This window comes from Macrotis lagotis, chromosome 1 (genome assembly GCF_037893015.1).
Source record: "Macrotis lagotis isolate mMagLag1 chromosome 1, bilby.v1.9.chrom.fasta, whole genome shotgun sequence".
NCBI classification, from domain to species: Eukaryota; Metazoa; Chordata; class Mammalia; order Peramelemorphia; family Peramelidae; genus Macrotis; species Macrotis lagotis.
Genome location: NC_133658.1, coordinates 801,032,302 through 801,051,179, shown reverse-complemented (window position 1 = coordinate 801,051,179; position 18,878 = coordinate 801,032,302). Strand labels below are relative to the sequence as shown.

The 18,878-nt window shown below is 44.2% G+C and overlaps 1 protein-coding gene across 1 annotated transcript; it reads right to left on the bottom strand.

The window, feature by feature from the left end:
* Window positions 1-812: 812 nt before the first annotated feature.
* On the bottom strand, window positions 813-13,292 carry LOC141508360 (serpin H1-like). Its single transcript, XM_074216906.1, is given in 7 exon segments — window positions 813-1,342; window positions 2,027-2,343; window positions 5,980-6,212; window positions 6,339-6,378; window positions 6,381-6,439; window positions 7,103-7,763; window positions 12,535-13,292. Coding segments are annotated over 5 exon segments (1,254 nt in total). The 5' UTR covers window positions 7,722-7,763; window positions 12,535-13,292; the 3' UTR covers window positions 813-1,342; window positions 2,027-2,040.
* Window positions 13,293-18,878: the final 5,586 nt, after the last annotated feature.

Below are 18,878 nucleotides of genomic sequence, written 5' to 3'. Positions count from 1 at the left end.
AGCTGAAGGAAATAGCAAGCCCTTCCAGTATCTTTGCCAAGAAAACCCAAAATGGAGTCACTAAGAGTCCGGCACCGCTTGAAACATTGGAAACACTTCCACAATTATTTACGAGATGGTATCACAGGTCTCTGAAGAGTCTGGATGGAAACTAAACTTCCTCCCTTTACAAATGACTTCAATCCAAGTCTTGTGTGTCATCAGACAACTGTTTTCCCCTCATTAGACCCATTTCCTCATCTCTATGACAAAGGGATTGAACTTTAAAGCAAAATAGGAAAATAATGTGGAAAAGTAGGTAGAGCACTGGACTTGGGATCAGGAAGACTGGAGTTAAAATTCTATCTCAGGAACTTACTAACTGGATGACCTTGAGCATTTAAACCTGTTTGCCTGTTTTCTCATCTGTTTAATGGGGACAATGATACTTTCCAGGGTTGGTGTGAGGATCAGAAAGAATAACTGTAAAGTGCTTAGGACACTGCCTACCCCAGAAAAGGCACTAGATAAATGTTAGCTTAAGTCTAATTTATCCTCAAGAGTCCTTCAACTCTGATGGTTCTGGTTCTGTCACTTCTTCCCATTGCCCAGGCTAGACTTGAGGGAATTCATTGGGTTTTGAAGCCATTTCTCCCCCTCCCTCAGTACCAGGGCATGCCAATCATCCTCAACCCAGGGGAACAGACCACACAAAAAAAAAAAGCTCATTGAAAAAAAAACACATTTTATTGCAAAACACATTTGACTGAAAAAAATCTTACAAACAGACCCTTGCTTTGGCAGTTTCAAGGGCTAATTTTCTCCCTAACCCTTCCCCCCACCCCCCAACTTTGAAAAAAAAGACTCCTTTTGAGAAAATAAAGCTGTGCGGACCACGTGGGCACATGTCGCACAAAATTCCTTCCCCTCCCGTCTCCTTGCTCTCCGGCCTGTCCTCCCATGGGCCCGGAGGCTCACAGTGCAACAGTGGGGCCCCAGCCCCGTGGGGAGGGGGGCAGTGGGAGGAGGGGCCAAAAGCAGGTGTAGGTTTGGGTGTGACATGGTGGAAAATACTGTAATTGGAGTCAGAGGCCCTGAGCCAGAGGCCTCCCAAGTCACTCTTCCTCTGTGAGCCTCGGTTTCTTCTTTTGTAAAAATGAGGTTGGCCAGATGACTTCTAGGGTCCTTTCCAGTTCCAATGGTCTGTTACTCTATGGATGCATTTAGGAGGGGTGCTGTTCTTTGGCGCTCTCTATTCTTGCAGCAAATTACTCAGTTGCTGAGTCACAGAATATGGCTTTGGAAGTGTAACAAATCATGGGGTTCTGCTCATGGCTGATGAGTATTTCCCTGGTGGAAGTCTCTAATGCAGAAGAACCAAGGCGGTAGAGATGAGATTTGGGTTCTAATCCTGACCTTGCCAACTAACTCACTGTGAAATAGTAGGCAAGCCTCTCTCTGGCCTCAGCTTCCCCATCAGTATAAGGGGAGGGTGGTAGACCAGCTGATTTCTAAGGCCCCTTCCAGCTCAGAGAGAGACACAAAAATGACTACTGGTAATAACCTGCCAAGTAGGGATGGAATGGACTCTAGATGGACAGCCAGGGGACCTGGGAAGGGGGGAAGTCTGTGGGGGATGTTTCTCAGCCCACTTTCAGAGAACCTGGGGGCACTTCAGGAAGAGGGAAGCACCAGAATGCCCTCCCTAGAGGCATGTGAGGGGTTATCAAAACCCACCTCTCTCAGACTCCCAGCCCAAATCCCAGAGGACCTATCATCCACCCACCCCCCCTCAGCAGCACGCCCCTAATATCCGGAGGGACGGTCCAGGGCACTGGAAAAACCAGCCCCCTTTCCTGAAACTCCAGGGAACAGTGGAGAGGTGAGGTCCACCACCTGAATCTAGAGGCCCTGCCTTGATACTGCCACCACTAACGAGCCTTGGTCCTAGCCCTGGCCCTGACTCAGCCCCAGCTGGCCAAAATAGCACCCATTGAGTTCTGCCCACACCCACCACCCACCCCCCCATCCACCCCCCCTTCCCTACCCCCATTCATGGGCCTAAAGCTCATCACGCATCTTGTCACCCTTGGGTCGGACCAGGCGGCCGATGAAAAGCAGGGAGCCACTCTGTGCATCCTTGACCAGGAAGATGAAGGGATGGTCAGCGTAGAAGAGCTTGGGACTCCGCAGCTCCTCACGCCCATAGATGTCCTGATCAAAGGGATTGCCATCTGTATCCCACTCAAAGGCTGTGGCATGGAAGACACTCGCCAGGTAGAGGTCTTTCTTGCCTGACATTCGAGACAGATCTGCCTTGTTCTTGTCAATGGCTTCCGTTAGGCCCAAGCCAGCCAGATGTTTCTGCAACAAGGAATGATGACAGGTTAGGGCAATGGTTCTTAATGTGGATTGATGACAAACTTTTCTTTTGATATTGTATAGTAATAATTGTATGGTAATACAATTGGTTTCCTTTCTTATTTTATATATTTAACATGGTTCTGAGAATCTAAGGTTTCATCTGACTGCTGCCAAGGGGTCCTTGACACAAAAGAGGTTGAGGACCAAGCAATAGAGTAGAAAGAATCTCAGATATCTAGTTGGAAGCTTCAGAGTTTGAATCCTGGTTCTGATATTTACTACCAGTGAGACTCCAGGTCATTCTTCTTAAAATTAATCTCCTTCTCTACAAAATAAGGATCTTCCTACCTGGGCTGCTTGTCTTCACCAGATTGTCTTAATGAAAGCCTTAGATCACTATAGAAAAGGGAGTTTTCAGGGAGAGGCATCTGTGATTTGATTTTTTAAAAAAAGTAATGCCCTCCCAACCCTCCCAATAAAGCCTCCTGGCTTTTTCTCAATCCCATAACCTACATCAGAGGAGTCCAACACAGCCCATGACTCAACCAAAGGCAACACAAGTCAGATTTGAATCTAATTAAGATTGATTTATCAAAATAAATTCATTAATAAAAATTATATAGAATAATATAATATAGAATACAGAAATATATAATAAATAAATATTTCTATTAGTATGCAGCCTTCAGGGATATATATATATGTATATATGTATATATGTGTGTATATATATATATGTGGTATGGTAATTCCCTTTTCTATTCATTTGTCATCACTGAACTGGAGAATTTCTGAGGTTCCTTCAGTAGATGGGGAAGGACTTACTATAACCATGTGCCAGACACTGTGCTTACATCTTGCAAACATTATTTCATATGATTGTCATAACAACCCTATGAGGTTTTTTACAAAGTAAAAAACTAAAGTATTCAGGGTCACACAGCTACTGTATATCTGAGGCTGGATTTGAACCAAGTCCCAGTGCTCTATCCACTATGCTACCTAAAGTTATGATTCTATAAAAGTCACTTCAGACCTCTGAATCTCAGTTTCCCCATCTTTAAAGACAACTAATAATCATGTCACTATCAATTTGATGGGATGTATACTTTTTTTACATTTCTTTATTTTTCCAACTACATGTAATTTTTATAATTTTCAACAATCATTTTTTTTACATTTTCCTCCCTCCCTTCCATCTCCCTCCCCTTGACAGAAAGCAATGTAATAATATAAACTCTTACATCTATAACCACAAGAAATGGGATGTATAATTAATTATTACAGTTGGTTGTGGATGATCTAACAAGAGCTTTCTCAGGATTGTCTGAGGTCTCTTTTAGGACTTCCCATCACAACATCAGCTCTTTGTTGGTTAGGATTATCTCTGTTTCTATAGTGTGTAGCATAGTGTCTAGGTTCTTAATAAATGTTTATTGACTGCTTGCATTTCTAGTACTTTGGATATTATAAGATTTTAATAAATACTTTGTTGATTTGCTAACTCGTAAGGGGGACAACAATCCAATTCACACAAACACTGGTATTGTTCAATTGCTTTCAGTTATGTCCAATTTGTGTTGTTTTGTTTATTTTTTTTTTTGGCAAAGATATTGTAGTGGTTTTCTTTCTCTAACTTGTTATGCATTTGAGGAAATCGAGGCAAACAAGTCTAAGTGACCTGCCCAGGGTCCCACTGCTACTCAGTATCTAAGATTGGATTTGAACTCAGGAACAGAAGTCTTTCTGATTCCGGGTATGGCACTTCCCTGAAACATTACCAAAACATTAAGCACCTGCAAGACAAAAACCACAATAGTCCCCAACTTCAAAGAACTTCCCTTCTACTAAGGGAGAGGAAAGAGAGGCTCCATGCTTGGGATAAAGAATTGAATTATTTGGTCTAAGAACCTTTCCAGATCTGACATTCTGAGAATCATGAAGAGATTAACAGGTTTACTTTCCTCAATGAAAAAACAAAGGTCTTCTAGCTATCAAATAAGCCTTAGTAGCATGTGTAAGAAATAACTGGATGAAATGGTTACCCATCAATTAAGGCCAAGCTGGAAAAATTTTGGTAGATGAATGTCACAGAATGCTTTTGTGTGGCCCCAAAAATAATTAGGGAAATTGGGGGAAATATGGAAAGAGTTGTATAAACTGATATTGAACAAAATAAGTATCAGATAATAATATACAAAATGTCTATAATGATTACAATGAGATCCTTAGAAGGAACTCTGAATAATGGAAAAACCAATGAAGGTCCCAGAAAGAAAACAATGAAACATGCTTCTTCCCTCCCATAAGAGAGATGGGGGACTACTGGGACAGAACGTTGCATAGACTCACATTTAGTATATGGGCTAGTATGTCATAGTTTTCATTTATCAGAAGATTCACTCTGAAGGAGTAGGAAGGAAATGTTTGTGATATGCACATATAAGGCACCATTAATATGTATTTTAATGAGCTCATTTGCATTCATGTACGTACATGTAAATCTCTGCCATCCAATCTTTACCTTCCAAAAATTCTACTTAGCTCCCAGATCCAGATCAAAACACAATCCTTTCTTAGAAGCCTTCCTAGTTACTCCCAAGTCAACCAAAAGTCTGTTCTGCAGTCCCATAGTGGTGTTGCCTCTTTGGGGGAAATATAGTGAGTATAATAGGCTACGTGAGCATTCCCGATTGCTTGAACTGAGCACACATGGACCTGGGACACATGTTCTGGTGACAGTGGACTGAGAGCTTCCTAGGAGTTCCACTGGTTTCCTTCCAGCCAAGTAAGCGGTCTCTTCCACTAGAATGAGCACTCCGTGAGGGCTGTTTTTTGCCTTTCTTTGCATTCATAGCACAGTGTCTACACACAGAAGTGCATAATAAATGATGATGATGCTGATGATGATAATGATGACAGTGCACTATAAAGAATGTTGGCAGCTCTCTAAAACAGACTAAGGGATTAACAAGAATCATAGAATCCTGGAGAGCCAGAGTCAGAAGGAACCCTAATTATAATTCACATTTCTAGAGCACTCTGAAAGATCTGAAGTACCATCCTTCACAGAGGTAAGCAGTGAAATAATATCCTCTTTTACAGAGGGGGAAACAAAGGCACAAAGACAAAATGACTTACATCTAAGGTCATATAACTTCTAACTGAGATGGAATTTGAACTCAAATTTACTGACTTTTTTTAATATTTCTACAGATTCCTAACTGGAAAGGAAACTTCAAATATATGTTGAAAAACAATATCACTATCAAACCAATATTAAAGACCACATTAGGCAAATCTCTCTTTTGGGGGGTGCTCCAAGACTCTGATGCCCACAGTAGGTAGGACAGATTCCAAATTCACCCAAGGTCACACAGCAGAACCAGGACTGTAAGTGAGTTGACTCACAGCTCTGAGGTGTTCTTTGCCAAGTTAGAGATTTAGAAGACAGGATAGAAACAAAAATATCCAAAAAGGACCTCCTACCTCAGGAAACTTACAGGTTTCACGGAGATTTGAGTCCAGGCTAGATGCCTAAGGACTGAAAAGATTCTCTGATTCACCTTTCCCACTTTTCTGTTCCCTACCCCCATCCCTTAGCTCAGGGCCCTTCCAGCTGAATCTGTTCCTTACCTGGAGGTCATGGGTCACCTCCACAACTCCCTTGGGCAGAGAGATGGCCACAGCCCTCTTCTTCATCTTGCCCAACCAGGTCTTAAGCTGCTCTTTGGTCAGAAGCTTTTCCAGTCTCTCCAGGGGCTCCACATGGTGGGGCATAATGATGATGAGGCTTGAGAGCTTATGGGCCAAGGGCATCTCAACCATCTGGAGTTTTTCTGTCTCATCATCAAAGTAGTTGTAGAGACCTAGATGGTACAGGATGTGGGCTAAGGAGACTGGACAGACTAGGAGTTTTAAGGCCAAGGCTAAGCATCCTCTGCTCCCCTCCCCACACCACCCTTACCAAACTCCCCAGCTAGCCACCAACCTACCTGTGCGGTGCATCATGGGCACGCCTACCGTTGTAGGAGCGGGGTCACCATGAAACCTCGATTGTCAACCATTTTATGATGGAATTTTTCATCCCAGTGAGCTGCAGAAAGGAGGAAGGGAAGTCAGCCATGCCTCAAACTTCCTTTCCTATCACATCTTAAGAGCATAAGCTATCCCAGAACTAGCTATCCTAGAGACCACTTGGTCCAACTCACAGTTAGGCAGGGAAGGGACTAACTCAGGGTCACACAGTGAGTCAGAAGTAAAGCATTTATACATGTATTTCATGTTTATCTTATTCCCCTATAAGGAGAGTATTTTATCTTTGTCAGTAAAATTTATATATTCCCCAGTAGCCAGTACAATGTTCTGTATACAGTAGGTGCAAAATAATTGCCCAAGAAGCCACTAGGTAAGCATAGTATTGGATCAGGAGTTAAGAAGACACTCCCTAGCTGTGTGACCCTGTGTGACTTTCTGCTTTAGTGTCCTCATCTGAAAAATATGGATAATAGTACCTACCTCTCCACAAAAGGCAAGATCAAATTAAACAATTTCTTTTCAAATCTTAAGGCACTCTGTAAATGATAGCTAATCTATTAATGAATCAGAATGAGCCAGGATAGAACCCAGGTCTCCCAACTTCTCAGGAGTCCATGGTATTCATCTCCTATCCACCTTCTAGGTGACAGTCCATATTGCAAGATTCCTTCTAGCTACAACCCTGTGTGTCCTAAGGTCCTTCCCAACTTGCCCTACTCACGCTTAAAGAACATGGCATTGACGATGAGGGCGCCATCAGTCTTCTCCACATCCTTGGTGATCTCAGGTAGTTTGCCGTCCGTCGTCTGGGAGGCCCACTCGTTGATGGATTGCAGGGCACTCCGCTTGTCCCGGAAGTTGATTTTGGAATGCTCATAATTGTAGTGTTTCTTGCTGCTCTGGACAAAGTCATCTGCAAAGCTGACTGAGCTGGGCCCATAGAGGCGGTTGCCCAGCTTCCACGTCACGTTGCGGGCCGTGGAGTTGCTGACAGATGCAAGCAACTCAGCCAGGCCAGTATGTACATCATCATCACGGAGTTTGTCAGCACTCAGCACCGCCTTGGCCTGAGAAGCAGTGTTGGCCTTCCCGCCCAGAGATACTAGTCCTAGGGACGAAGCCACAACTACAGGGGACAGCAAGATGTTCTCCATCCCCTTGTCCTGGGCCATGGCATGGTAGAGGTTGAAGGCCAGGTTGGCACTCCTCTCGGCCAGAGTGGTTGCCTTCTCACTCAGCTTTGCCTCCCCTCCTGCCTTCCCTGCAGCTGGCTTCTTGACCTCAGCTGCCCTGGTCACTGCCAAGAGGCAGAGGGTGCTAATGAGCTGCGTTGTCCACATAGCTGTTGGGTGACTAAGACCCTGCTTCACACTGCTAGGAACCTGTGGGTAAAAAACAGAGGAAGAAAAAACTAAGTGAAATGAAGGCTTTATTTCCTTCAAAACATTCAACTCAACCCTTAGAAAGTGGGTGTGTGCTAAGATTATCAACATGAAACTTTATTAAAGACCCTCAGTAATAATCTCCCTATCTGTGGCATGAGTTTTCTTGACCACCAACCTGTTAAACAAGTAGCCATCCTACAAATGATCACAATCACCACAATAAAGCTCCTTAGGACAGGAGGTACCTTTTGCCTTTCTTGGTATCCTGCACTTAGCGCAGTGCTTAGGACATGATACTTATTGATGGACATGGTAGGTGTTTAATAAATGCTTACTCTGGCTAACAAATGAGTGACTAAGGCTTAAAAAGGTATGGTCCCATAAGATTCCCATTGAAATCAGGTCTTCTTTCCACTCTCCCCAAGGTCTTCATAAATATTACAATTATTTAGGGGTGTTATTCCCCACAAGAAAATTTGGGCAAGGACAGCTAGGTGGTGCAGTAGATAAAGCACCAACCCTGGAGTCAGGGAGACCTGAGTTCAAATTGGGCCTCAGACAATAATTGCCTAGCTGTGTGACCTTGGGCAAGTCACTTTACCATGCAAAAAAAAGAAAAAGAAAACTTGAGCAGAGGTTAAGTGACTTGTCTAGGGTCCCACAGCTATTAAGTGTTTGAAACCAGATTTGAACTCTGGTCTTCCTGACTCCAGGTTCAATACTCTATCTACTTTCCCACCATCTGACACATGACATAATTTATGTACCTGAAAAGTAGGACCAGTGGAAGATAATTTTTATACAGGGAGATTCTTCATAAACACAATTACCTCAGGGTGAGATGGGCTAAGAAGCAAAACAAAGTGACTGGGTACATAATAGCTTAATAAATTAATTGAATTGGAAAAACCTGGATGAAAGCACAGGTAGTTTACTCATTTATTTGAAACATAACTTATGTTGTTATTCATTCATGCCACATTGATGCGCCATGTCACCAATTACCTGTCAGGTTAAATACAAATGAAAAGTACTGTGGTAGAATAAGAATGCTAAAATTTGTCAGTAAAATAGCAAACATGTACAGAACCAAGCACTATGCTAAGCAATGTACAATCATCATCCATTCTAATGTGGTTGAATACAAAGAGGATTCATCAAAGGGCCTGCTGTTGGAATCCCCAAACATGATTGGGCAAGTCACCTTTCATTTCTGGGTAAAAGAAAGATGCTGAAATAATAAGCGACTAATGATCCCTCCCAGCATTTAAATTTGTGAACCAATGTCACAGGAAAAAGTATTACCCCAGTACAAGAGTTAAAATGGACCTCTGCTGGTCCTTACTGAGACTAAATGGAGTTCAAGTCTTTATGACACTAACCCTAAGTACAAGTCCTCAGTTGGTCCACCTGTGGAACAGGAGTATGGGGTGCCAACCAATCAACCACTCCCTGGAGGTAGACAAAAGTCTCCTTGGCTTTCACAGTAAAGAGTGGGTCAATCAGAGGCCTTTTTCTGCACAGCTGAGCAAAATGCACAGTAGGCCATGGAGACTGGATAAGATCCCCCAAAATTTGACTGGAAGAATGACCACCACAACTCCACCCCACTCTCTCCCACCTTCAGCCTGGGGCCCAGGGATCATTCTTCACATACCACTGAGGGTCAGGCAGAGGGAGGTTAATGAGTCACCCACTGGTTCACTGATTAAATAAGACAGATCAGTCTGAGAGGCAGAGACTTGCATTCTATCCCTGCTCAGCCATGAATTCACTAGGTGAGCTTCAGTAAAACCCTTTCCTTCCAGTAAAACCCAGTCTCTTTTTCCCCATGTGAGTGGGAACCAGATAATCTCTAAGGATCCTTCCTACTCCTTGTTTTTCTCATCTTCCAGGCCAGAAACCTAACATCTTCCTCTCATTCAAAGGCCACATAAGCAAATAGGTCTGCCACAGATGGGAAAGGAAGGGCTTCCTCTGAAGTCATGGGCAGGATACAAAAGACCCTGGGATTTTCCCCTTCAGCCTCTCTTCTCAGGGAAAAACCAAGATATCCTCCTCCTCCTCCTCCCTCTTCCCCACTCATCTCTAAGCCCCATCCCTGTTTCTGCCCCAGTTAATGGACCTTGGGAACTTCCTGACAAAATGGAACCAGTGGCAGGAACTGTAAAATAGATTGTTTCCAAACCATTCTCCCTTCTCTAATCTCAGGTTTCCTCTTCCCTGATTCTTTGCTGCATGCAAGGACATAACAATTTGGGGCACAAATTTCTAAACTGAAAAAGGAATGGTTTTGAAGTCCATCCAGAGTTAACATGCTGATTAAGAAATTCAGGTCTTAAGCGGTGGGATGGGGGGCAGGAGGATAGAAAATCAGTTAAGAAGCATAGATAGCACACTTAGGGTCATCTTGGGGGAGAGAGAGACAGAAATTTAGGATACTGGAAGGGAGAAAGCATCTCATTGGTTCCCCAGATCACTTTGCAGACTATATACAACTTTTATGGGGGAAAAAATTTATAAAGAGGTATCTGAGGAGCAGCTAGGTGACGTAGTGGATAAAGCACCGGCCTTGGAGTCAGGAGTACCTGGGTTCAAATCCGGTCTCAGACACTTAATAATTACCTAGCTGTGTGGCCTTGGGCAAGCCACTTAACCCCATTTGCCTTGCAAAAAAAAAAAAAAAACCTAAAAAAAAAAGAGGTATCTGAAAGGGAAGGTTGCAGGGGAAAATAGGCTAGATTTGGAAGAAGAGGTCCTGAGTTCAAATCCAAGTTCTGCCACTTACTGCCTTGGTAGAGTAGCAAGTCACTCAGTCCTCTGGGTCTCAGTTTCCCCATATGTCAAATGAAGAAGTTGGCCTAAATGACCTCTAAGGTCCCTTCCAGTTCTAAATCAATCTATCAACTTTCAACTACACTCATCCATCAAAACTGGTCTCACAACTAGGAGAAATAGAGCTTGAGTCCTTGATATTGCTGAGATAGGAAAAGTGAGAAGGAAACTAAACTAGGCTAATTATGGGAAGAATGACTTCCCCTACCTGTTCTCATTCACAGTGGACAAGATCCAAATACAAAATTGACCTCAGATACACACAATTTTGAGTGACCCTGGGCAAGTCCCTTAACTCAGTTTCTTCAACTGTAAAATGAGAATAATAGAACCTCTCAGAGGTTGCAGGGATTAAGTGAGATAATTTCAGTGCTAAGGAGGATGTTTGATATAAATAGACATTTAATAGATGTTTCTTTTCTTTCCTTCCTCTCTTCACAGACTGTTATAAGGTTGAACTGAGTTCATAACTTTGAAAAAAGACTGAAGAATGAAGGGCCATATAAATTTAAGATCCCATGTCCAATTTAACAGGATTAAATACCCAATGAAGATGTAGGTGTATTCCTTCCATTGCATCACTAGAATGCAGATTCTATTGGATCTGGGCACCAATCAGCTAAAGTCATCCCTATGCTCTAGAGATATATAGTTGGTATTCTGAATGCTTAGAATAGGGCAAAAGCCCTTGGTTTGCTCAGAAAAAGAGAAAGAGAAGAACCTAGAATGAATTGAACTTCCAAGAGTCAAAGGATTTCAGCAGTATTTCAGTTAATGGGCCTAGGAACCCCAACCTCCTGCCACGTAGGCAGTTCAAGTCACTACACACTACCATCCCAAAACCTCAAATGGGGGGGAGGGGGTTGATTTTTTCATGCGTGAGCTTCAAATGATAGGCTTAAAGCCTCTCCCTCCCAGCCAGCTGCCTGCCCTCTGGGATGGAGGGAAGGAGGGGGTTATGGAGAGAGATGACGTGGCAAGGAGAAAGACAAATTCCTGAGTTTCTCAGCCACAGGCTGCCGTGGCAAAGCTGGGAGGAGGGAATTTAGGATGGGAATCAGGGAGGGAGGAGGCAGACTTTGAGGCATCCAGGGTTAGTTATAGTCCCAAACCACAGAGTTGGAATTAGGAGCCACAGATTCAGCCCCTAGGTCATTTCCCTGTTCTAAGCCTTTACCACAGCAAAATAAGTGGGTTGGACTATATTCAGTTCTTGACAAGGGGCCTTAAACTTGTTAAAAACTATTTTGATAACTGTATTTCAATGTAATTGTTTTCTTTTGTCTATTTTTTATTTTATGTATTTAAAAACATGGCCCTGAGATCTTATTCATAGCCTCTCCAGACTGTCCAAAGAGTCAATGCCTCAAAAAAGGTTAAGGAGCCCTGGAATTGATGAGATAGATGAGATCTAAGGCCCCTTTCAGCATCCACATTCTAGGTTCTAGGAAATCAAGTCAAAAGCAGTAGCTTCAGAGGAGAGAAGGTTTAGGGAAAGGGAATCAGGAAAGGGAGAGAAAGACAGGGAGAGAGAAACCAGAACCACCCTCTCCCCTGGGCTGCTCCAGACAGAGGAAACAGCTGCTTCCATACAGGTCCCCACAAGCAGACCAAGGCTTCCTGGGCCATTCAGAGAAGCAACAATTATGCAGCTGCAGTTAGAGGGAATTTAAAGCTGACAGGCTCCCTTCCCTATAGGGAAGAAAAAACAAGCCCATGCTTGGCAGACAGGCCTGGGTTTCATCCTGACCTGTAACAGGGCCTTGGGAAGCCAAAAAAAGTGGGGGTGGGGGGGAGGGAAAGGGGCCCTGCTAGGGAGATAATCAACTTTCACCGATCATCAGGGCCAAGAAAAAAGAAGAGAGGAAGAACCAAGATACAGAAAGGAATTCAGACATTGGGGAAAGTTCATTTTAATCAGAGGCCAAGATACCTTCAAACTCTCTCTGAGGGAGGTCAGGGCTTGCCTTTTTCATTCTGAAAGAAAACAGACACAAGAGGTAGAGCAGTTTGCAGGATCTCAGGATGGTGCAACTGGAAGGGCCCTTGGAAATCATTGAGTTCAACCAACCCTTTTGTCTGGCAGATAAAGAAATTGGCACCTAGAGCGATAAAGTTAGTTACTCAAGGTTACACAGTAATAAGAAAGGGAAGATTTGAACCCAGGTTCTCTGCCTTAGGATTTTTGTTGGGTGGCAAGAAAATGTATGCATTTATACCCTTTAACAGTGACCCCCCAACCCTCAGTGATTTGTTTGTTGTCTAGTATAGGGGTTTGGGATTTTATTTTTTTTAGAAAGGGAGATGAGAGGAGAGGTTATTGGGGGAGAAAAATCTAATCTCTGCTACAATTCCCTCTCCTGACAAATAAGGACAGACAGAATGCAAGCACAAAGCACACAGGCAGGCAGAGTGAAGACTGAGGGGTCTATTTTGGAAGGACCCGCTAAACAAAGACCTAACCAGAATCTCCCAGGGACCCAGGAGGGACCTTGGAAAGGGAGAGATGGGAGGGATGATTCCAGGCTGGGCGGGGTTAGAGGTAAAGAGGCACAGCTGAGTATTCCGAACCTCCCCTCCCCCTACACCCCATTTCCTTTCTAGCTCCAAATCACAGTCAGGACCAGAGAACTAATAAAGGAGGAGGGATTCAGGAAGCGAATCTCCAGCCCTTCTCATTCTCTCCAGTGTCCCTCAGATAATATAATGGCAAGGAGTCAAGAGACCTACCTTCTAATCCCCATTCCATCCACCCGGAGGAGAGTGAGTGATATAGAGCAAATGGATTCCCAGGGCCTCAGTTTCTCCTTCATCAATCAGGGATGATACCTGCCCTGCCTACTCTTTAAGGCTATTACATGGATGAGAAAAATAGCACCTCATTTCAATGACATTTTCAAGGTTTGCAAAAGGTTTAACTGTAGCACTCTTGTAAGAGAGGTAAAGTTGGTAGTATCACTCCAAGTGGATAGATCTGAAGACCCAAATTGAGACCCAAGAAGTTTGATTGCCCAAGAACAGAGACTGACTCCAGCCAGGCTTTCCTGACTCTAAGTCCTGAGATTCCCACTAAATCATTATGATAACTGATGTAAAACACTATTTTTGTTTCATATGAGGAGAGAGGGTAATCAGTAAAAAGGGACTGCACCTCTCCTCAATTTTAAGTTGGTCTCGGAGTGCTCTCGTGCCCAGTCTTTCAGAAGGATTCAGCTTTGGTAAAAAGGGAAGGGGTGGGGAGTGGGGAAAGGGGGGGGGGGGGAGAGATAGGGAAAGACAGCTGGATCCCGGAAAGCAGCCTTCCTACAGCTTCCAGGTCTGCACTGCAGCTGTTGTGACTTAAGTGGTCCCCACAGCTCCCCAACCATCAGCCCCTAAGTTTCAGGAGAGATCCCACCCTTCTCCAAAGAGATCCCTTAGGGAAATGAAGGGCAAGAAAGATCAGCTCCAGGAGGCCTTTGAAAGTCATCTGTGATCATCTGCACGCTCCCTCTTTATTCCTACAGATTCGGGTGGATCCAGATTAGGGGGGGATCCTAAAAATCTTATTTCCCCCCGGCTGAGCCCCCTTCGTCAGTGCAGAAGCAACAGATCTGGGAGCTGCCCTCACTCCATCCCTCCAGACAGGAAGGGAGCAAAGGAAACTTGGCCATCCCGAAGGACTCTTTTCCTTTCCTTTTTAAGTAGCCACAGTCTGCAGGCCAGGCGCTTCGGGGTGGGGAGGGGGGGCTAGGGCGGTTCCAAAGTCGGACTAGCCCCAAAGCCGTCCGGATTCGGATTCGGGAGAGGCGGGGAACGGGGGATCCCTCACGGGATGGGGGGCAGATCCCAGCTCCGGGCATCTCGCACCCCAACCCTCTACGAACCCAAAAGTTCCCTCCGACCCGCATTTCCCCCCAGACAAGGTCTCCCTCTAGCTGGCATCGGGGCCGACCCGGTCCGTGTCCCAAACTGTGCCGGGGGCCGGACCCAGACCCCGGTGAAAGCCCCAGATGGAATCCTCCTCTTCAGAAGCGGCCCCCCTCTCTCTCTGCAAGCCGCCGGGGGCCAGGAGAGGGGTTCGGGGGCGGGGGGATCATCGGAGGGGTGGGGAGGTCCCGCCTGGTGCCCGACCCGCAGCCCCCCTCTCCTTCCCTTTCCGTTCCCCGACCCCCCCTCACCTGATCTTAGGGGGGGCAGAAATGAGGAGCCCTCCCCTGTGCCTCTCAGGGCTGGGATGTGCTCAGCTTCGTCCCGGGACTGTTTCTCAGAGCGCACGGCCCCCGAGCCAGCCCTATATAACAGGCCCCCGCCCCGGGCCTCAGAAACTTCTGGAAAGTTGGAAAGCTCTTGGGATGGAGCGGGGAGGGGGGATTTAAAGGGGGAGGCCCCTGGCTAGGTTGCAAAAGGAAAAAAAAGCCCTCCCCTTCGCTAGTCCCGCTACCCCCACTCTTTTCCCCTGTTCCCCGCCTCCCTTCTCTTGGTTTTCCAGAGTCTCTGGGTCCTACTGCCCCTCAAATCAGGGGAGTGGCCAGGGCCGGATCCCCTACCCCCATCCCCCTTTATTCCGGCAATGTTATCGAGGAAAGGGATGGGAAAGTGCCTTTAGTGGGTCCATTTCTTTCTTTTCCTAGGGGCCCCAAAAAGTCGGTGAACGTTCTCGAGATCACACAGCGGAGAGGCAGGATTAGAACCCAACTCTCCTGTCTCTTAGGCTTGGATCCTAAACTACAATAATCCTTCCCATGTGTTCTTTCCAAGGCCTAGATCCTGGTTTTATCCCAGGGAAGAAAGCAGGGCTATCTCCAGTTATCCTGATTCATATCTGGCTACCAGCCCTAGATGCCTCTAGAGGAAAGAGAGAGGCCAGTGGACCCCCTCACTCAAATCCAATTCATGAGCTTGTCATGGCATCACCTCCCTGATGTCATGGTCTTCTTTGATAATAAATGACAAATATCATCATGATGAAAATGTTTACCAAGCACCTTTAGCATTGACCAACTTCTTGGAATTAACTCTCTGGAAGGAACCTCAGAAACATTAAATCCATGAAGATGAAGAAACTGGTACCTGAGAGATTATGACTCCCCTGATTATATGGGCATGTATGCAGTGGGGGAATTTGAACCCAGGGCCTTCACTTAAAATAGAGGATAGTTTTCTTCCCACCCCCTTCCCCAATCTCCTTGCCTAATCAGAGGAGAAGCAGTGGGAGAAGCAGATAAGATGGGAAGGAGATCCTTTATGATATCAGTCAGTCAAACCATGAGTCTTTATTGTCAGATTTTAAATCTGGCTTCCTTCACTTGCTAGTTGGGTGATCCTGGACAAGTCGTTTAATCCTGTTTGCTTCAGTTTCCTCGTCTGTAAAATGAGCTGGAATGAAAAATAGTAAAGCACTCCAGCAGGTTTGCCAAGAAAACCCCCAATGGGGTCATGAAAAATAGAAGACGATTAAAATGACTGAACAACAACAAAGGTGCCAAGCACTGAGGTAAGCCTAAAGATACAAAGAAAAGTTGTTTTTTTTTAATGATCCCTGCCCTCAAGGAGCTCACAGTCTAATGGGGAAGAGAATTTGCAAATAATTCTGGATAAACATGATAACTTGGAACTAACTCTAGATGGAAGGATCTAAGATAAAGGAGACCTAGAATATTAAGTCTTTTAAAGAAAGAGAAACTTCAGTTAAAACTTGGAGAAAACCAGGGAAGCTTGGAGGTGGTTCCAGACATGTGGGAGAGCCAGTGAAAATGCATGGAGTCAGAAGATGGCATCTCTTGTTTGAAGACAATATAGAGAGGAGTAAATTATAAGTAGACTGGGGAGGTAAGAAGGGGTCAGGGTGTGGAGGGCTTTAAAAGTCCACCGTTCAATGAAGAATCAGAACTGGACTTTTGAGACTGTGGATGAGGCTTCAGATCTGGGGTAGGAGTGTCAGGGGACAGAGTTCTTCCCCCAAAAACACTTCTGGCATGGATATTAGAGTTTGGGTCAATAAAAACTGGATTTCCTTTCCTCAGCCTTGGTGGAAAGACTCCCAGAGCCCATTGCTGTCTTGAGTTTTGCTTAGTAAATTTATAGTCTAGAGTGTAAAAAATAAAATAATATAAAAGTCCACTTTTATGTTCATCTGAGCCCCCTAACTCTCACATGTAGTCCCAGAAGCTGTAGCATGCTACAGTAGCAACTAGTAAGCTGTTTTGACAGACTAAACCATGTTGAGCATAACTGAGGGTTTATGGCATGAAGAGATTATCACCCAGGTATAGAAGGCTATCTTCACTCTCCATGAGTAAAGGGAATAGATTGTCCTGTGACAATCACAGGGATGTTTCTTTTTTAGTCATTGCTGGTAAGATTCTTGCCAGAGTTCTTCTTATTAGACTGATCCTTCACCTGGAAGATGGTCACTTACCTGAGAGCCAGTGTGGCTTCAGAATGAGTCAAGGTATTTGTTGCCCAACAACTCCAGGAAAAATACCAAGAACAGAACAGAGGTCTAAGACAACACATTTGTAGAACTGACCAAGGTCTTTGATACTGTCAATTGAAAGGGATTATGGAAAACAATGTCAAAATTTGATTGTCCAGAGAAGTTCTTCGATATTGTATGCCAATTATAGTGGCTGATACTCTTGAGATTTCCAGTCACCAATGGAATGAAATAAGGATGTGTCCTTGCTCCTATGCTTTTTAGCATAATCTTTTCAGCCATATTGTCAAACGTCTTCACTGAGGATGAACATGGCCAGCTATTGCATTGCCAGCAAATTCTTCAACTTGAAAAATCTACAAGCCAGGACCAAAGTGGATGGAATGTTGGAGCATGATCTTCTGTTTGCAGATGACTTTATACTCAATGAAGCCTCTGAAGCTGAGATGCAACAAAATATGGATTGATTCTCTGCTGCTTGTGCTATCTTTCACCTTACAATTAACAGCAAGAAAACATCGGTGCTCCATCAGCCAGCACCACACCATCCATATGTGAAGCCATCAATTACAGTAAATGGAATTTTGAATACTGGGGACAAGTTCACTTACCTTGGCATGTCCTCTCCAGGGAAGTACATATTGATAATGAGGTTGACACATTCATTGACAGAACTAGTTCAGTATTTGGGAGGCTCTGAAAGAACGTATAGGAGAGAAAAAATATTAGATTGAATATCAAACTGAATGTCTGCAGAGTCATCGTGCTGACCTCATTGCTAAATGTCGTGAAACCTGGACAAGTCATGCCAGGGAACTGAATCGCTTCCATTTAAATTGTCTTAGGAAGATTTTGGACATCACCTAATAAAGAAGACACCAGACACTGGGGTCCTTTATGGGAGGAAACTGCCAAGCATTCCAACATTACTACAGAGAGTGCAACTACGAGGGGCTGGACACATTAGAATGCCAGACATACACATGCCAAAAAGGACTATTTTAGGAAGAACTCACACAGGGAAAGTGCTCACTGGAGGATCAGAAGAACACTATGAAGGTCTCTCTTAAGCACTTTGGAATTGATTGTGCTGTGCAGCATGGGAGACACTGGCACAGGACCACCTAGCATGATATGCCCTCATGAGTGAGAGTGTTGTGTTCCATGAGCAAGGCAAAGTGGAAGCAGCTTGAAGTGTGAGATATGTAAGTTTAGAGTAACCACCCCAGGTGTTCAGATGAACTATTTTGCTTAACCTGTGGTAGAACATCCTTAGCTCCTATTTGGTCTGATTGGACATAGTCGGACACACTGTAACATCTCTTACATAGTGATGTCTTGATCTTCTTCAATAACTAAGGAGAAGACCCAACCAATATCAGAATACTTATTGTCATGGGGATTGGGGGTAGGAAGGGAGAGAAGTAGAAAAATGTGGAACTCAAAAGCTTATAAAGAATGTTGAAAACTATCTTTGCATATAAGTAAAGAGTAAAATAATATAACATTCAAAAATGTGTGATCAAAGGAGACTCTATCATTTTCAATTTATCCCATTTAGATTATTTCATATATGTCATATAAATCATTCTCATAAAAGTTTTATATAGAGACTTTTTCTTAATTTGCCTAGATTGTATCCACTTTTCCCTCTTGTTGGACTTAAAATCCACCAAGAACCCCTACAATCATTCCCAGACACAATTAATTCTGTTCCATGTTGTCCTTATGCATTGAGTTTTTTTTCCTAAAATCAAAGTTTGGGACTATTCATGAATCTTTGTAAAATGTTGTCCTATTAGGCTCAGTCCAAAGTTTGAGAATATTGAGATTTTTCAACTCTCAGTGTTTTCTAAAGT